Source organism: Lonchura striata, chromosome 17 (genome assembly GCF_046129695.1).
Source record: "Lonchura striata isolate bLonStr1 chromosome 17, bLonStr1.mat, whole genome shotgun sequence".
Taxonomy (NCBI): Eukaryota; Metazoa; Chordata; class Aves; order Passeriformes; family Estrildidae; genus Lonchura; species Lonchura striata.
This window is the reverse complement of record NC_134619.1, coordinates 4,706,133-4,722,939: the sequence shown is the minus strand read 5'-3', so window position 1 is coordinate 4,722,939 and position 16,807 is coordinate 4,706,133. Positions and strand designations below refer to the sequence as shown.

General features: G+C 43.0%; 1 protein-coding gene across 2 annotated transcripts in view; it reads right to left on the bottom strand.

Annotated features, from left to right (window-relative positions):
- The window catches only part of CDH4 (cadherin 4), a 416,361-nt gene that overhangs the window by 90,082 nt on the left and 309,472 nt on the right, over nt 1–16,807 (bottom strand). For both annotated transcript variants that reach the window (XM_021553526.2, XM_021553527.2), the window contains exon 5: nt 4,499–4,654. In XM_021553526.2, the coding sequence (XP_021409201.1) occupies nt 4,499–4,654 (156 nt within the window). The remainder of the gene's footprint in view (nt 1–4,498; nt 4,655–16,807) is intronic.

The following is a 16,807-nucleotide window of genomic DNA, read 5'->3' as shown; positions in this document are numbered from 1 at the left end:
CTAGCTGATGGAACACTCTGCTGTACCAGCCAAGGAACTTAAATATTCTTTAACAAATATTGTTTAAAAGTGTGACAATTATTGCTATCATATGCAGCAGCAGCTACCACAGGTCTCTGAGGTTTTCCTGCTGACAGTTTCCAGTGTAAATGTAGCTGTTGGCATACAAATGATTTGGTATCATGATTATTGATTACACTGGAGGCTGGTGGTATCTGAAGGTAGTTAGTCAAAGTCAACACAGTGAATTGTGTTAAATATGAATATTACTTAGGCACTAATACTACTAATACAAATATACATTATCAATCAGTGACAGAGCCTTTAAGCAATAAGCATACAATGTCATGCCTAATTTGTGTGCTCTTAATTGTGATTAAAAGTTCAATTTAGAGCATTGTGACACAAATGGCTGGAATTATTCAACATGGTTCAAAATACTGGAATTAGCTCTTGTATCCCTTAATTTGCAGTAAAATAGTTTTGTTCCTTTGCATTTAAAATGACTCTTTGTCAGTCTGTAACCCACCTGTTCTGCTCCAGCCATTTCTGAGGGAGTATTTCATCAGCCTGAAGCTGACAGTGCACACATGTGTCTGGAACTGGATTAGGACTTGCTTCAAAGTTTCCCTATAATGCATATTACTTGAGTGTCATAAGCAATGATTACTTACTGACATGTTTATGCTGATGTCTTTTGAAAACAGAGCTTGAAAAATGTCTTGGAAAATGAAGCTACCAATTTTCTATCCCTTGTACTTGCCAGGCCTAACTGCAGCTTAATATGAAACTGGTGTCTGGATCAGAAAAGACATTCAGAGGCACTAATTCTGTCAGCAGCACAAACAGGACTTGGGGAGTGCAGCTAAATAAGGCCAAGAGAACTCATGCAAATTAAATATTGCTACCTGCTGAAACTTCCTGGGCAGACAGTGAGCACTTCAGGGGCTGACTGCAAGGGGAGATGCAGCACAGCTGCCACAGTGAGATGGCAGAGAAATGTGGGGAATAGGTTCCATGTCTGTGTGTCCCATGGCTGCGTGTCCCATGGCACTAATGACACCAGGGTGGCTCCCAGGGCATCACTCAATGCCACCTGTGCAGTTCCACACCACAGTGTGGGGTTAGTTAAGTGACTGCAGAGCCCTTTTTGCTTTTCTCTGCTGGTATTTTCAGCTGACTCTGTGTCTAGGATGTCCCTGGAGAGTTTGTGCTCTGGTTTGGAGTGCAGACACAAACAGATGAAGCCAAAATACAGCTGAACTTGCCATCACCAGCACACACAGCACCTGGGCAAGGGCTGTGAGTCCCAGAGGCACATACATCTCTGCATAACTCAAACTCGGAATGAGCCTCCCTAAAAGTTCAAGAATGATCACAAAAACAGGGGAAGTTCTGCTGCAGAACTCCTGATCTAATTAGAAAAAAATCTGTTTCACCTTAGGGAACGAGGCAGGTTTCATCAGACAAATGGCTTGCTGAATGCAGGGAGTGTTAAAACACTAGTACTTTAAAAATGGTAGTCCTGAAGCAACACAGATAATTATGCATAAGAAAATATGTGTTGAAAATGTGTGAGTTAATGAAACAGAACTCTTGATATGTAGCTTTACAAAGACTTGCAAATTATTGTTCTTTCTTTTATAATTAGTTTTTAGATTACCTGGGAACAAAAGCAGTGAGGACAACACTTGAGAGTGACAGAGATGCTGAAAAGATTTGCGTTTTTTTGGGGCTGCAGAAAGTCTGAAGCTGTGTAAATGCACCCACCTTCAGCTGGAACACGAGGCTGCATCAGACACAGAACCCAGGCCCTGCTGGCTCAGAGGGACCAGTGGTGCCTTGCAGCTCTGCTGACATTCTCCACCCCAGTGAAGAGCAAAGCTACTCATTCAAGCTAAAGGAAACTACAGCAGATGTCAAACAAGTTTAAAGGGTGCCGAGCTCTTCACATCCAAGCTACACCTCAGTCACTGCTCTTCCAGCACTCAGTTCAAACCTGGCTACGTGTTGCCTTTCCTATCAGCTAGAGATTGGGCTCTATGAAGTGGCATAAATTCGTTGACTTCTTCAAGCCCTCCACTAGCCAAGACTTTGGAATTTATTTTCTTTCTGGAAATGGGCCAAATTTTTTTCTTATTTCCAGCACTGCTCTTTCCTACTGTAAGTTTCTTCTCCAGTGTTTGGGTCATTGCTTTTTGCATGGTGTATTTATAAAGGTTTTGTAAAGGGTTAGTAAATGGACAACTGATGGTTCAATAAATCATCAATCCATTGCTACTGAGGCTGAAGGATCTAAAGGTCATTTACAGACACAAATTTTCTTCATCACCTTCTACTATTCTCCTAACAAAGATTTTTCTATCATTCCATACTCCTGTCTGTAAGGTCTCATAACATAGTTATCAGTTATTCTCTCTACAAAATACATCTTCCTGTAACCTATGAATATGCTTATTTACATATGGATGCCACTAGTGCAAGTTTTCCATGAGGAACAGCAAAGGCTGGAAATCCTGTGGTATGTGCAAGGCAGATTCATCCCATCACCTTTGACAAGGCAAGAATTCAATTTGCTGAATTCACTGTGACTGGTAGGTTCAGTTCATTTTTAAGGGGCACAGGGTTTGTTAGGATGGAGCACAAAATCTGTTTCATCTCATGTTTTTGACTGTGAGTGTCTGATCACAGACATCACAGCGGCTCCATCAAAAGTCTTAACTTTTTTATTATTGACTAGACTGTTATAATAACCTGGCACTGCTGAAATAATATCAACAACACTGAGATGACACACACTTTATCTCAAATATTTCTTCACCAAAACAACCTCTTTTCATATTTTCCTAGGCACAACAAACAAAATAATTGTTCTTGTTCACAGAGTATAAAATAATTTTTCTTCAGATCTCCTTTTACCCAGGGGAAATCTCTTTTTCCACCCAACTAAAGAGGTAATCTATTTTCTTTATCTTTCCACCTCAGCCCAGAAGCTGTGTCAACATGGCTAACTGGATACCTGATAAAGCTGACAGAATGTGCATCTCCGGCGGCGCAGTTCGGGACGTGGTGTCACTGCAAGTGACCCGTGCGCTCCGCTGACATTACAGCATCCCTGGCAAGGGCTATTACCACGCCAGGAGATGGGCTAAGCTGATAGCAAGCCATGAAACAACCTTTCACAACCACTCCAGCAGACAACTAGAGTGCAGATGCAGAAAATGTTTGAAATTTTGCAGGGCTATCATGCAAGGGGCAACCTATTCTTTTAGCAATTTGTGTGGGACTGGATCTGCTGTGCAATTACACCTTGCAATAGAGGAGCTGGGATTTATATCAAAACATAGCAATCAATTACACTGTGAGCATTCTGCAGGTAGAGCATTTTATGAACTAGGATAGCATGAGGCACCATCGCTTCTGAGTGTAATTAATCTTAATTAATTCCCTGATATTTAATACTAGCCTATCTGTGTATTTAAAAACCTATCTGACACACTCCCATCATACTGCCTGAACATCTCCTGGTGAATTAAAGTGAAAAATGACTATAGCAATTATTGCATGTTTAGATGCAGTAATGATTCTTAAATTAGTGATTTCCCAAGACATGCTAATGTAGTGACTAACTTCTCATGGTTTTGGGTGGTTCAGTCTACACATAAATTTGCATGGATTTAACAAGCAGTGTGAAGTTGCACCATTTTAAACAAATGACTCTGTGTCTGAAAAAGACATCAGTTTATCTCCACTTTCATATAATCACAGAACTGTTTAGGTTGGAAAAGTCCTCTGAGATCAAGTCCAACTGTTCCCCCAGCACTGCCAAGCCCATCACTCAACCATGTCCCCAAGTACCACATCTACACGGCTTTTCAATCTCTCCAGGGATGGTAACTTCACCACTGCCCTGGGCAGCCTGTGCCAGGGATGGACAGCCCTTTTGGTGAAGACATTTTCCCTGACATCCAACCTTAATCTCTCCTGGCACAACTTGAGGCCATTTCCTCTTGTTCTGTCACTTGTTACTTGGGAGAAGAGAACAGCTCCCATGTGGCTACAACCTCCTTCCAGGGAGTCATAGAATGATGAGGTCTTCCCCAAGCCTCCTTTTCTCCAGGCTGAACCTCCCACAGCTCCTTCAGCTCATCAAACTCACTCTCTTCACCCTTCTCCAGCTCTGCCACCCTTCCCTGCACATGCTCAATGTTCTTCTTGTGGTGAGGGGCCCAAAACTGACCCCAGATTTACAGAGTGACCTCACCAGTGCCTAGCACAGGGGGACAATCATTGCCCTGGTCCTGCTGGCCACACTACAGCTGACACAGGCCAGGTGCCATTGGCCTTCCTGGCCACCTGGGCACAGCTGGCCCACATTCAGCTGCCACCAACCAGCTCTTTGCATGGGTTTGGCTGATCTAGCGTGTCCCTTCTTGAACCCAGCAATTCTGCTCTGAGCTTGTGAGCCCAGCTGAAGGTCAGGATGTTGGGTGCTCACATGGTAGGAAGCTCTTTCCTCCCTGTCCATCGGGCGTGTCACGTACATCCTGCCAGACACAGGGTCAATGTTGAAGACCTCCATGGGCGGCTGGTCGGCTCCCACTCCAGTGATGCTGTACCTGATATGGATCTCCTTGTCCTTATCGGAACGGATCTGGAGGAAATAACAGAGACAAGAATCCATAAGTTCTGGATAAAAGCCACATGGATGTTTAAGCAACTTTAAAAGATCTGAGCCTTGAAGGCTGCAGAGATGTAATACCACTGTCAGTCCTGACAAGGGAGCTGAATGCCAAAGATTTGGTGAAAAGCCATGAAAAGTACATTCCACACAGTTTCAACTATTTTGCTCCTTTTTAATTCATGAGAAATCATTGAAATTTTGACTTTTCAACTGAGATGTGCAAGAGCCTAAAATGCACAAAACCCACTGTTTACATATTACTGAAACCCCGGTCTCCTTAAAGTGTCCAAATTTTTCAGCCATACCCAGAGCCTCTCAGCCATTAATCATTTCTGAAAACGCTGTCTGCAAGCTCCCACATTGTATTCTCAGTCCTGGTGACTGTACACACAAATACTCCCATGAAATTCAAAGAATGAGCTGTTTGCTCCTTTTTGTTCAACCCTGCTGGATTGACAAGGCCAGGCTGGGAATGCCCAGTGGGATGTTACCATTTCATGTGATTATTTGTTGAGGAAAAGCACGTTTTGGACATTGTTTCTGAAAGCCCTTCCCTCCTGCACCTTGAGAACAACACTGCAAGCTGAGTACAGCACATGAACCTTAGATACAGAGCTGAGGAAAAAAAGAAGGGAGGTTAATATGTTGTCCTAGCAACCCTGACTATCTCTTTAAACACAAATTTAATTTTCTGATCAACTGCTGAAAGAAGTTCTTGCAACAGCATGACTATTCCCGAAAGAAAGTGCAAGGTACAAATAAATTACCACCCCCTGCACCATCACAAAGTGTCTTGGCACTGTAAAAAGCGATGTGCATGAATTTTTCCCTAACAGGTCTATGAATACAACGAAGTAGTGGGAAGATAATAGAGCCCTCGTAGCTGAATGCACGTTGGCATCTCTGCTACGGCACCTGCACCCTTGGAAGGGCCTGAGTGAGCTCAGTGGGATGCTGTGTTCCCCAAACAGCCTGGATTTGGGGAGAGAAGGTCATTTCCCAAGGGAAGAGGAGGCTTTTCTTGTCAAGCAAAGGAATTGAGATGGGGCTGTGGGCTGCTGCACACTCCTCCCATATGTGACCTTCTGCTTTTCCTTCCTCTCCTGACACAGGAGGCTGACAAGATGCTGAACGTGTCGGAGCAGGGCAATATTAGATCCCTGGCTCCCAGAATCTCCTTTGATACCTTTGTCCAGATCATTACCAAGTTTGTACACTGTTTTCTTTGTGCTTCCCCCACCAAACTGTCAGCTCCTGCTAATTGCTAATCATGTCAGTTATTACAGACACTGCCAGGATTGACCTACGCCGCTGGAGCTGAAGGTCAGGGAATAGACACAATTCCATTTGTCTTCTCTCCAAAGGCTTCACTGCTTGTTACACTGCTAGTACTGAGGAAAACTAACTGGACTTACACTGATATAGTCACTTAAAAGAAGGCCTGGGGACACTGAAAGGGTCCTCATGCTGCACAGGAGGTTTTGTCCAGGTTTATTTGCCCAGGTGGGGCTAGCACGTGTTTGGTAGAAAAACACAAGTAGACAAGCCATGAATCCAACTTTTATGAGCAAATCTGGGGGTGAGGAAGGGTGTAGTAAAATCAAGCACTGATTGCACAACTGTGGTTTCAGTGACAGCATTGTCACCAGTTTGACAGCTGAAGATCACAGTCCCCATTTTCAGAAGGTCAGCTCTGCCCTGCCAGAGGGAAGGGCTGGAAATTGAGCTGGTGGCAATGTCTGTGCAAATGCACAGCTCACACCAGGGAGTTAAGCTCCAGCCTGCTACACCCACATCTTAAGGTAAGTGAGAACAGGAAGACACTGCTGGACTTCCAGCTTTGAGCCAGGGTGGAGTTCCCACCTTACAAATTAAAAAGGGTAATGTGGGACACACACCTGTGTGTCTTTATCAGTGTATGTCTGCACAGCTCCAAATGAACTGCAATGTACATTTACACTTAAAATGATGGAAAAAAACCCAAAACAACCCAACAAAGGTATTTTGCACTTCTACCCAGCCCCAGCCTGGCTCAGCTATGGCTGTGCTTGAGCACAGATGCCAAAGAGCTAAGCAGACACTCCAGGGAACCAAAATGGGAGCAGTTTTAACCCAAATCACAGAAGGGAAGAGCCTGTTAGTGGACATTTTTCTGCTCTATTTCCTGTTGCATATAGTACCCAGATCCCATTGTGATAGAAGCATTAGAAATGCATAGAGAGAGACAGAAACAGGGAAAAGGAGCCTGGATTTAAATATTCAGTGCTAAAGGCACTATATTTTATTTTTGGGAAACGCAGATAAACAGAAGCTCTCGAAGAAAGCTATGTACAGTTTAATAAAGTGCACGCTATAGGATGTCCTTGCAGCACTTTTATTAGCATTAATAGGGTCTAAGCTGTCTGTATGTAAATCATTGCAGATCTAGGAGATGAAATATATCATAAGACCCACAGCCAATTATACTCAGAGAAATCCATGAGCTAATTATACTGCATTGAGCAAAACAAAGATGGGAGAAATATACTGAAAATACTCAGCAAAGACTTGTTATTTGCTGTTAATTGCAATCATAGCACAAGGGTTTGCCTGCTACCTATACTTAAATCCATTTTCAGTAAAAATATGATGGTGTGAAGTGTTCAGAAGAAAAACAATGTAAGAAGTAGCACTTGTCACAGAAAGTTGCAAAGACCATTGACAATGAAGCATAGTACATTTCACTACCAGGGAGATATTTATCACACAAATGTTTTTTATATTGGAGCATGTAATTTTAGCACTCTTAATGAGATTAAAAAATTAAAAAAAGAGATTTTTTTTCAGTAATCCTGTAACATTTTGACCAAGGGTTTCATTTGCCTAATTCCCAGGGTGCAATTTACTAAATCTTGTTGAGAAGTTAAGAACATTATCTGAACACAATGCAAGGTTTACTTCTTTTGTTGAAACTGTTCCCATAGCAGTTTACAATAATAATAATAATAATAATAATAATAATAATAATAATAATAGTAATAAAGCCCTCTCTATTCCCAAGGAGCTCACAAAATCAGGAGTAAAAATTACAGGTTGGGGGAATTTCCTGGTTTAGAAGGGAGTTACTTTTTCCTTAATTTAGCCTGGGAAGTATGAAGATGGTAACAGATCCATATGATAATATTCTGACTGGAGAACACACACATGAATTTTCCTTTCATTTATCTCTCCTTTTATAATGCAGTCAAGAGGTATGCAGGGCTCTGGGTTATAGAACAGATGGCAGAGGGATGGTTTTCCTTATCTGCATTTATACATTTTTTACTCAGAGAACCCTTGGAGCTTTGAGCTTCTCCAGTGCCTGGCATGATACAACTCTGCATATGATGATGTGAGCAGGATGAATGATGATGGCTGATGACTGTCATAAAAAGGAATTTGCTTGGAAAGCAGCTTTTATGCTCTAAAAAGCCCCTCCGGGATGGAGCTTGGAGTGGATTGATACACTGGTGAGGGAAAATGTCCCAGATCAAAAGGCAATTTATGTTGGAAGATGCAATCCCTTGTTCCTATCCTAGCTCAGGAGCACAGGTAGCATTTTCCATGCAGGAACCCTCACCAGCTGTGACAGATACAAATGGGCCATCTGGAAACTGTGGGGTCAGCCACCAAAGCCCCAGAGGGATCCTGCAGCAGAACCAGGCACCTCTCTGGAGCTGCCATCCCTCTGTGGCCAGCAAGGACAGGGTGGCTGTGCAGCCCAGCAGTGGCTGGTTGGAGCTCACATCATTGAGGCATCACCTAAAACACTGCAATGTTTGCAGCTCAGAAACAGAACATCCAGAGTCTGACTCAGCCCTTGTTTCTACAGAGCAATCCCAGAAACAGGAGAAATGGTGCAATTTCACAAGATGGGGATTTTCTACTGCAGGTTCTGATCTAATAACAAAAATGTTTGAAAATGAACGTTGCAACTCTTGAGACAATACAGAGCTAAGCCCTTCCAAGCTGGCCACTCCTCAATGTCACATTTAGAGAGAAAAGCAGTATCTGCATCCTGATTTTACAGATAACATCTTAGGGCTTGTGCCTCTCCATCAGGATTTGCTGGGTAGCAAAACCACACCCACAAACTTTACTGATGAACAGAATTTCAAGTGGTGAGCTCCTCTAAGGTACCAGATCTTATCCCTGTTTTTCTTCTGTTCATCCACACCCTTGTGCTCTCAGCACTGCCCTTCCTTGCTGAATTCACAAGCTCTCCTCCCTTGTCCTGGCACTGACAAAAGCCACCAGAGATGCCTGCAATGCCAGGAGCAGGGGTGGTACAGAGTATGCAGAGCTCTGTGCTCAGCAGATTGGAGGGCACCACTGGGACCATGAATTATACAGCTTTTTTGGAGCATGACATTGCCAGGAAAGTGTTCCAATGGAGACTGTTTAGAGAGCAGCAAAGAAAATGCCTGGAGGCCCAGGAAATGGGGTGTGTAAGGAAAAGTTGAATGAACAAGGACAACTGAGCCTACAGAAGAGAAGATGTGATTGTAACAACAGTACTTCTATACCTAATAAACTATATTTAGGGTATTTAATAAGGTGCTGTGGTCTCAGTTCTGCCCATCCCTGCACTGTGCCTGGAAATGTATCTGGAGAAAGCAAAGCAGGACATTTATCCTCTGTTACATTTTCCTTCCACAGAATGAACCAGAAAATAAATTTCCTTTGAAGTTCTTTGTCTTGCTCTACAACATATGGAGTCAAAAATGCCCTTCAAAAAACACTTAGTTTACTAAATCTCCCACAGAATAGTATGCAACATTTGCACTAACATGACCTGGGGATACTTAGACTTGATTTTTTTGTTTTATAAAACCCATTATAATTATTAATGAACACATAAAATAATGTAAATGATAAGCAGTAAGTGTCTTTTATTATTAAGCTCTTAGCTATTTTGCCTATTAAGAAAACCAAATTAAAATAATTGAAGATTATAATCTGTCATGCATTCAAAATGCTCCATAGAAATTCAGATAGGCAAACATATTCAAAGCCTTTAAATGAGCACACTTAAGAGTCAGTCTAAGCATTCCAGGATTGGCTCATTAATTTTAGTAGAAATATTTTAATTCAACTACTCTTACTGTTTATTGAAATCTTTGCTAAGGACTTATTTATTTTTAACTGAATTTGCAATATGTTTAGGACTCATTTGTATAAAAGTTCTTAACTCTTATTTCACAGTTGTTTTAGAAGCCAGTAAAGAGACACATCTCTAGCCCTGTATTTCCAAACAAATTACTGCATGTTGCTGAAATATCACATATGGTTTCAATAAAAAGATGCAAAAAGTCAAGCAGAGAAAAATTAAGACAGATTTGGAGACCCAACCAGGTGAAGGTAACATTTAACTTCTGTCTCCTTTTGTCACCCATTTGCCAATGACCCCAAGCTATGTCCTAGAAGGCAATGAATAAAACCTCAAAACCCATAAGATCCTCTAAAACACTTCTGTCTTCAGAGGAAACCCTCTCTTCTGTGCCTTGCAAAGAGGATGCTTTGACATGGCAAGGGTGGTTTGTAGGAGTCCAGCATTTTAATAAACTCCAGCCCTGAATTAGCAGCAGCTTGCCCTGAAGTGTTCATCCAGCCCTGGACAAAATGACCACTAAGTGAGCCAAGTGTCCCTGGTGGTGGCATTTACAAACAAGGTCAAGTAGGGAAAGACCTCTACTGGCAAAGAAAGAAGGGATGGAATTGCACTTTTTTAGTTGGGGATTTCTCTCTTTCCTCAACTGGGACTGGTTTCATCTCACACGATTTTCTAAAAACTTTGGTTTTGGTTTCAGATAAAAAGAAGAGAAGCAAATCTTTCATAGGTGAAATCCATCCTCCTGAAGGCTTAAGTATACATCACAATTCCTGGAAGGAGTGGTTTTCTCTTTCCACCAAGAGAAAGAGAGAACCAAGGACTGCACCCAGACTAGAGACTACATTTTCACATGGTTAAGATTCACTGCTAAGAGTTTAAGTTTCTTCCTCGTCTTTAAAATACAAATCCAAAGCCAAACTACTAAACGTTCCCTTTGCCCGAATGGCTGGATCTCTCCCATGTCAGGTTAAATATTCCTGCTGTAATCTGTGCAAAGTGGTTTCTAATGTTATTTATTTTGATGAGAAGGCAGAATCCAAGTAGTGTTCCAGAGAGATTCAAGCTGTCATTTCAGCCATTAATGTAACTGATGGTGCAGTCTGTGCTGAAGAAACGAAGCTATGAGATGTTTGAACCCAAAAGAGAAGAACCTCTCCTGTGTGCCTGGCTTGTTCTGTGGTATCTGCAGAGGAGCCCATTCCCATCCAACCATTCCCATCCAGCCATCCCCATCCAACCATTCCCATCCAGCCATCCCCATCCAACCATTCCCATCCAGCCATCCCCATCCAACCATTCCCATCCAGCCATCCCCATCCAGCCATCCCCATCCAGCCCTTCCCATCCAGCCATCCCCATCCAGCCATCTCCATCCAGCCATCCCCATCCAACCATTCCCATCCAGCCATCCCCATCCAGCCCTTCCCATCCAGCCATCCCCATCCAGCCCTTCCCATCCAGCTCTCCTGCTCCTTACCAGGAGGATTTGCTTCCTCTGCACGCACCCTGCGAGTGCTTGGCTGAGGTGCTGCACCAAATGTTCAGCTGCTGACAGCTCCCAGCATTTCACAGGTCGTTTGGCTTCCACATGGCTCTCTCTGTCCAAGGGCTCCTCTCCAACCCTGCTGCTCCCTTCAGGCCAATTACATCCACATGGACACACTCCTCTGGAGCCTTCCCTAAGCCCATGGGTAGCTTTGATAGTTTTCACTACTCTCGCTTCCAAGATTTTTTGAATTGTTTACCAGGATTTTCCTCCTCTACCTGGATGAAAATGTAACACTGAGCAGATGGAGAACAGCATATCAATCAGGCTCAATAAGGAGCTGGTAATGCAGTGGGAGAAAATTTCTGCCTGCAACTCTGGCCAATAACTGTGTGTGACCCCATACATAAGTACAGGATGAAATTGAACTTGTCAGACTCATGGTCTAATTCAAAACTACCATTATTCTTCTTGGGATAAAAGTGAAACAACAATGCTTTTGCCTAGAAAACCAAATTCTGCACATGATGAGATGACACACTACTAGCACAGAGTACCTGGTGTGCAGCAGTGCATCCAGGCCAAGGACTTGCTGCAGCTTTACTCTACTTTCCTACCTGCTGAAACAGCAAAGAATTTATGTTTTAGCTTGAGTTATCCTGACACAAAAAGACTGAAGTCTGCAGGGCTCAGGGGGCCAATCTGCTCTGTGTAACCCTGCAGCTGGTCTAAGTTTCTGAGTGGTGACTAGGGACTGCCAGAAGCTCATTTCAGTCTCTGTCTTTACCAGTGAAAAACTCAGTAAACTGCAATTTGTTGTGTGGTCTTTGTGATTAAATAATTAAGTAATTATTTATGTCCCACTCACTATTATAAAGGTCAAGAAGCCAAGGTCCCCATATCAGGAACTGGCCAATGATAATGGATCTTCCACTTCTAACAGTAATTGATATGGTACAGATATTTCTAAAGTAATATGTGCCTTTCTTCGGGCCTTTTGCAGCCTGAGAACTCCACTGTGGAAATGCTTCAGACTGTAGCAAGGAAAGAGAGATGGAGGAGAGCAGCTCTGATGGGAAAAGAAGATTACAGAATGCCTCCACGTGACCGACATTTTATCACTGCCAGAACCTTCACAGCAGAAGCAACAAAACTAATTTTTACTACTCTTTCCCTTATCTCTCTTGCAAGAGAGCAGATTCTTCACTGCAGTGACTGAAGGCATCCCAGTGGAGCTGATGTGCTGCTATCAGGTGAATTTTGGCCCTGAAGAACTGAGGCTGGTTCCTACTGTGCAAGATGCAAGGGGCTGATACTGCCTGGCTGGGATTTGAACCAGGTGCACAAATTCTCCTCTGCTGTAGAGGATGCTCCATGACAAAAGGTGGGAGGAAATACATCTGAGAGTTCAAAACACACTGTTCTTGCTCCTCTGACAGAGGAGTTGTGACAGGCAAGGGAAGATCATCCTTCATAATCTATTTGAGAAGAGGTACCCACTGTTTCTTTACAGAGGGCAACATCCTGCAGCACCTTATTGCAGCTGACCCCACTGCTGCCTGTGATGGCTTTGCCTCAATGAAGACAAAGTCAAGAAAAACAAATCATGGCAGTGGGAATTTGTCCTCATTTCTTTTTGAAGTGTATCTCTCCTGAAGCCTTATGTCATTACATCATGTCTGCCACAAAGCAAGCCTGGAAAAGAGAATCCAGCACCTTTCTGGGTAAAACTGAGCAGGAAACTCGAGTGCTCAGTGCAGAAGACAAATAAGGGTAGCAAATATTGACCTACACAGGAGTAACCTGATCACTGTAACTAATGATTGAGGTCCTCAGCTGATATAAATCAGTGTAGACTTAGTAGCTTCAAAGAGAGGCACGCTAATTTATTTCAGCTGAAAATCCAGCACATGGCATTTAAAAACTTAGCTGCACAGCACAAGAACAAGTGAAGAATGATCTTCACTCGACCCACAGCAATTTACCACAAGCAGCATTCCTCTTGGTGGACAGTGAGCTCGGACACAGGGAACAAGCATTCAGGGGAGAGCAAACACACTGGTGTCCTCAGGAAGGTTTTCCCAGACTCAAGGGATAGAATTGGTCTTAGCTGTGTGACCTTTGTTGTTGCAGGGAGCTCTGGCTTTCCCAGAGCCATGCACTGAACTCCCAATGGCATGATGCCTACAGACATCCCTGATCATGGAGAAGTGGTGCTGTGGCATGATTGTGAGTGCTGCTCTCAGCTTAAAATAAAGCTTCTGGACCTGCCTGCAAATAGCTAACAATGGGAAACAACAAGAAAACCCTTCAGTGTGTCTATTTTGGAGAAAAAAAATCTGCTGAGGCTTGTATTTGAGACACTACTTTGGGATGCTTGCAGAGCAGGATTTAAAGCTATGCAGCTCTCAAAGTCTCTCTGAAAAGTTTAATTTTAGGAAAAGCAAACCTGTTTGTTTGGTATGTAGGATAGATTACACGGCACAGCACACACAGAAGTTTTTTCCATGGTCAGTAAAAGGAAACACCAATATGAGGAGGCAGGGAATGAAGTTCTCGCTGTGCACCACAGGAGCAATGCTAAAAGACATCAGTGCAGGTCTAGATTTGATCCTGAAGGATCCTGTCCAACCTGAGATATTCCATGATTCTATGATTTACTGACTAGTGAACAAGGACAGTGTGAGATGTCTTTGTTCCTAGGGCTCATCCTCTTTTGTTACACAGACAAATTATTGGACCCTCCTGGATAAATCTTCCCTGATGGCCAAATGCTGCCCATGGATGCACACATGTTATACTGTGACACAAAATAACTTACAGAAGTAGGTTAGATATAAAAGGAAAGAAAAAGAACTCAAAAAAGCAGATTTTATGTTTTGACTTTACTATATATACAATAGTTAACATGACAGTGGATTGGAGGGTGAAACTGCCACCTCTCCAACCAACTGTTAGCTTAACAGTTTATTAATTCTCTTTACTCACAAAGAAGAGTGTAAAACAATTATTATTTACATAAACATGCGTGAGAAAACTTAATTAAAATATATAAATATCCAGAAAGCATAAGAACTTTTAGAAAAACTTTAATTCCTTCCACAACAGCTATGGTGAACACTTCAGGGCTGTATTTTTCCTTTGATAAACCTGCAGAGCAAGTCACCACAAGAGCTCTGTTGTCAGAAATGCCCAGTAAGGTGACAGCAAACAGGCTGAGATCAGGCTGGCTCACCCATCCCGCACAGCTGGATCCAGCCTGTGCCCACATGTGCACATCTGGCGCGCGGGCACACAGCTGCATGCAGGACACAGGGCGCACTGCCAGGCTCATGCCAGCCCCTCCTGTCCCAGCCAGCTCTCCTGTGCCTTCCCAGCACCTTCCTGCAGCCCCTGCCCGTGCTCAGGGTCCCCCAGCAGCTGCAGCTCCTGCACCAACACCCTGAGCTCCAAGGGTGCCTTTCCCTCTGCTGTGGGTGTCCTCAACTCAAGCATCCATCACAGATGTGCCTCGTGCATCAGGGATGGGAGATTGCCTTCGAGGAAATTTCAAACCTGGCTGAACTCTGCTCATTTGGAACGAATTCACAGGGATGGATTTTTGGCAAGTTTTTCTCTTTCATTAACTCTGTTTCTGTGTGGGTTTGATCTGAGACCCCTGCTTGCTTTGACTTGAATTCATGTTAGACTTATTCATGTGACTTATTGATGTGCTTCCCATCCACACACTTCTAATGCAAGAGGCAGACAGGCCAGCTTGAGGACATGGTGCCAGAGATTTAAAAAAAAAAAAAATAAAAGCAGTAATTTCTGACACATTACAGAGCCTTTTCATATCTCACTTCCATTTATGGCACATTCTGGTCCTGGATTTAACTCTCCAAAGCAAGTAAAAGTCCTCCAAGATCACAAACACAAGCTTCTCACCCTCCAAAAACCCCAAAAACAACAACTGCATTGAAGTCATCAACGACTTTAGAGTCCAGACTAGTCTGGGCTGCCTATTCTTAAATCCCCTTTTAACTGCAGATACTCTAATAGACATATGGAATTTCTTGTTTAATTTTTTTTCCTGCAGTATTATTAATTGATAATTTAATTTTTGATCTGGTGAATTACATGCATTATATGAATTCACCATCAGTGAAATGACAAGTTTAGAGCAGAATAGTTTAGGTAAGCAGATTGTCAGTGCTTATGGCTGTAAGACATAATTATGTACAGCCAACTGTGTAACGCGCTTGAAAAAATTATAAGCCTAGGCACAGAAATTAAAATTATTTCAAGATGAAGTTGTACAAATACAGCTGCAAAAAGCTGCAAAATCCTATTAATTTATTCCAACTACAGTGGGTAGTGCAGGGGGGATCCAGCCCCCACCTCCCTGCCAAAGGAAGTTTAACACCCAATGAATAAAGGGCTGGGTGTTTAAACAAAATACTATTTCAGCTATTCTTTATATTCTCATAAACTTGTAGGCATCAGCTGGTAACTTGGTATGATGACTCCTCAGCGTGTCAGGGCAAACATTAAACGCTAAATTACCATATGTCAGCTTAGGGTGGTTAATAATTCTACTGCATCTTGGACAACTTGAAGGTTTTCCTGAAATTGCTGTCAAATCAAATCTTTCCTTCGATCAATAAAGGAGCACGAGGAAATACACAATTCGTGGTGTCGAAGGGAATGGATTAGCAAAATACTGTAAATGCAGCTGGCAGGGACAACAAACTGCATGCTCTTAGCTGGAGATGCCCCAAACCACATCAATACATCCAATGAGGGGGCCCATGGAGGGAATGGCAGTGTCTGTTCATCACACACCCATGGCTCTGTTCTGGTTGCCACCAAAGCTCCCCTGACCCAGTGCTACCTGTGGATCTAACAGGCAGCAGGTAATTACAGGAGCAATATTTGTTCTACACCGCTGGGTCCATCAACTGCAGCCAGAGGAATGAAATAGAGAACGACTGTGAGCACGGAGAACCCGTCTGACCTGCTGCTTGTTCTCCAAGCTGTGTAATAGAGATATTTCTGGCAATACTGAGTATCAGGACCAGCTGGGAACAGCCAAGTCATGTAGGAAATGCAGAAATCTGCACACTGGGCTTCTTTAGAGGGATACTACCCACCTCAGATCGTTCTGCTTCTGCCACTTTTACTCTCTGTCAAGCACCAGCTACAACAAACACATGCTACTCCAGCAAGTAAAACAGATTGAAAGAGATGTTTCCTCTGTGCATTTGACAGCATCAACGACACACTTCAAGATATTCAACATTGGGAAATCAGGATCAGATCTCCAATTTAACTGTGGTTCCTACCAAAACACCTGAAACCTAAATCAAATTATTCCTAGGGTTTCCTGCACATCTTACCATGGACATGTAGCATATCTGGCCATGGGCTCCTCTTGTGCAGCCACAGGATGCTGCAGCCTCTATGTGAGCCCTGGAAAAGATTGTTCCTTAACATCAGCTGACAGAAAAGGTGTTGCACTGCAGAT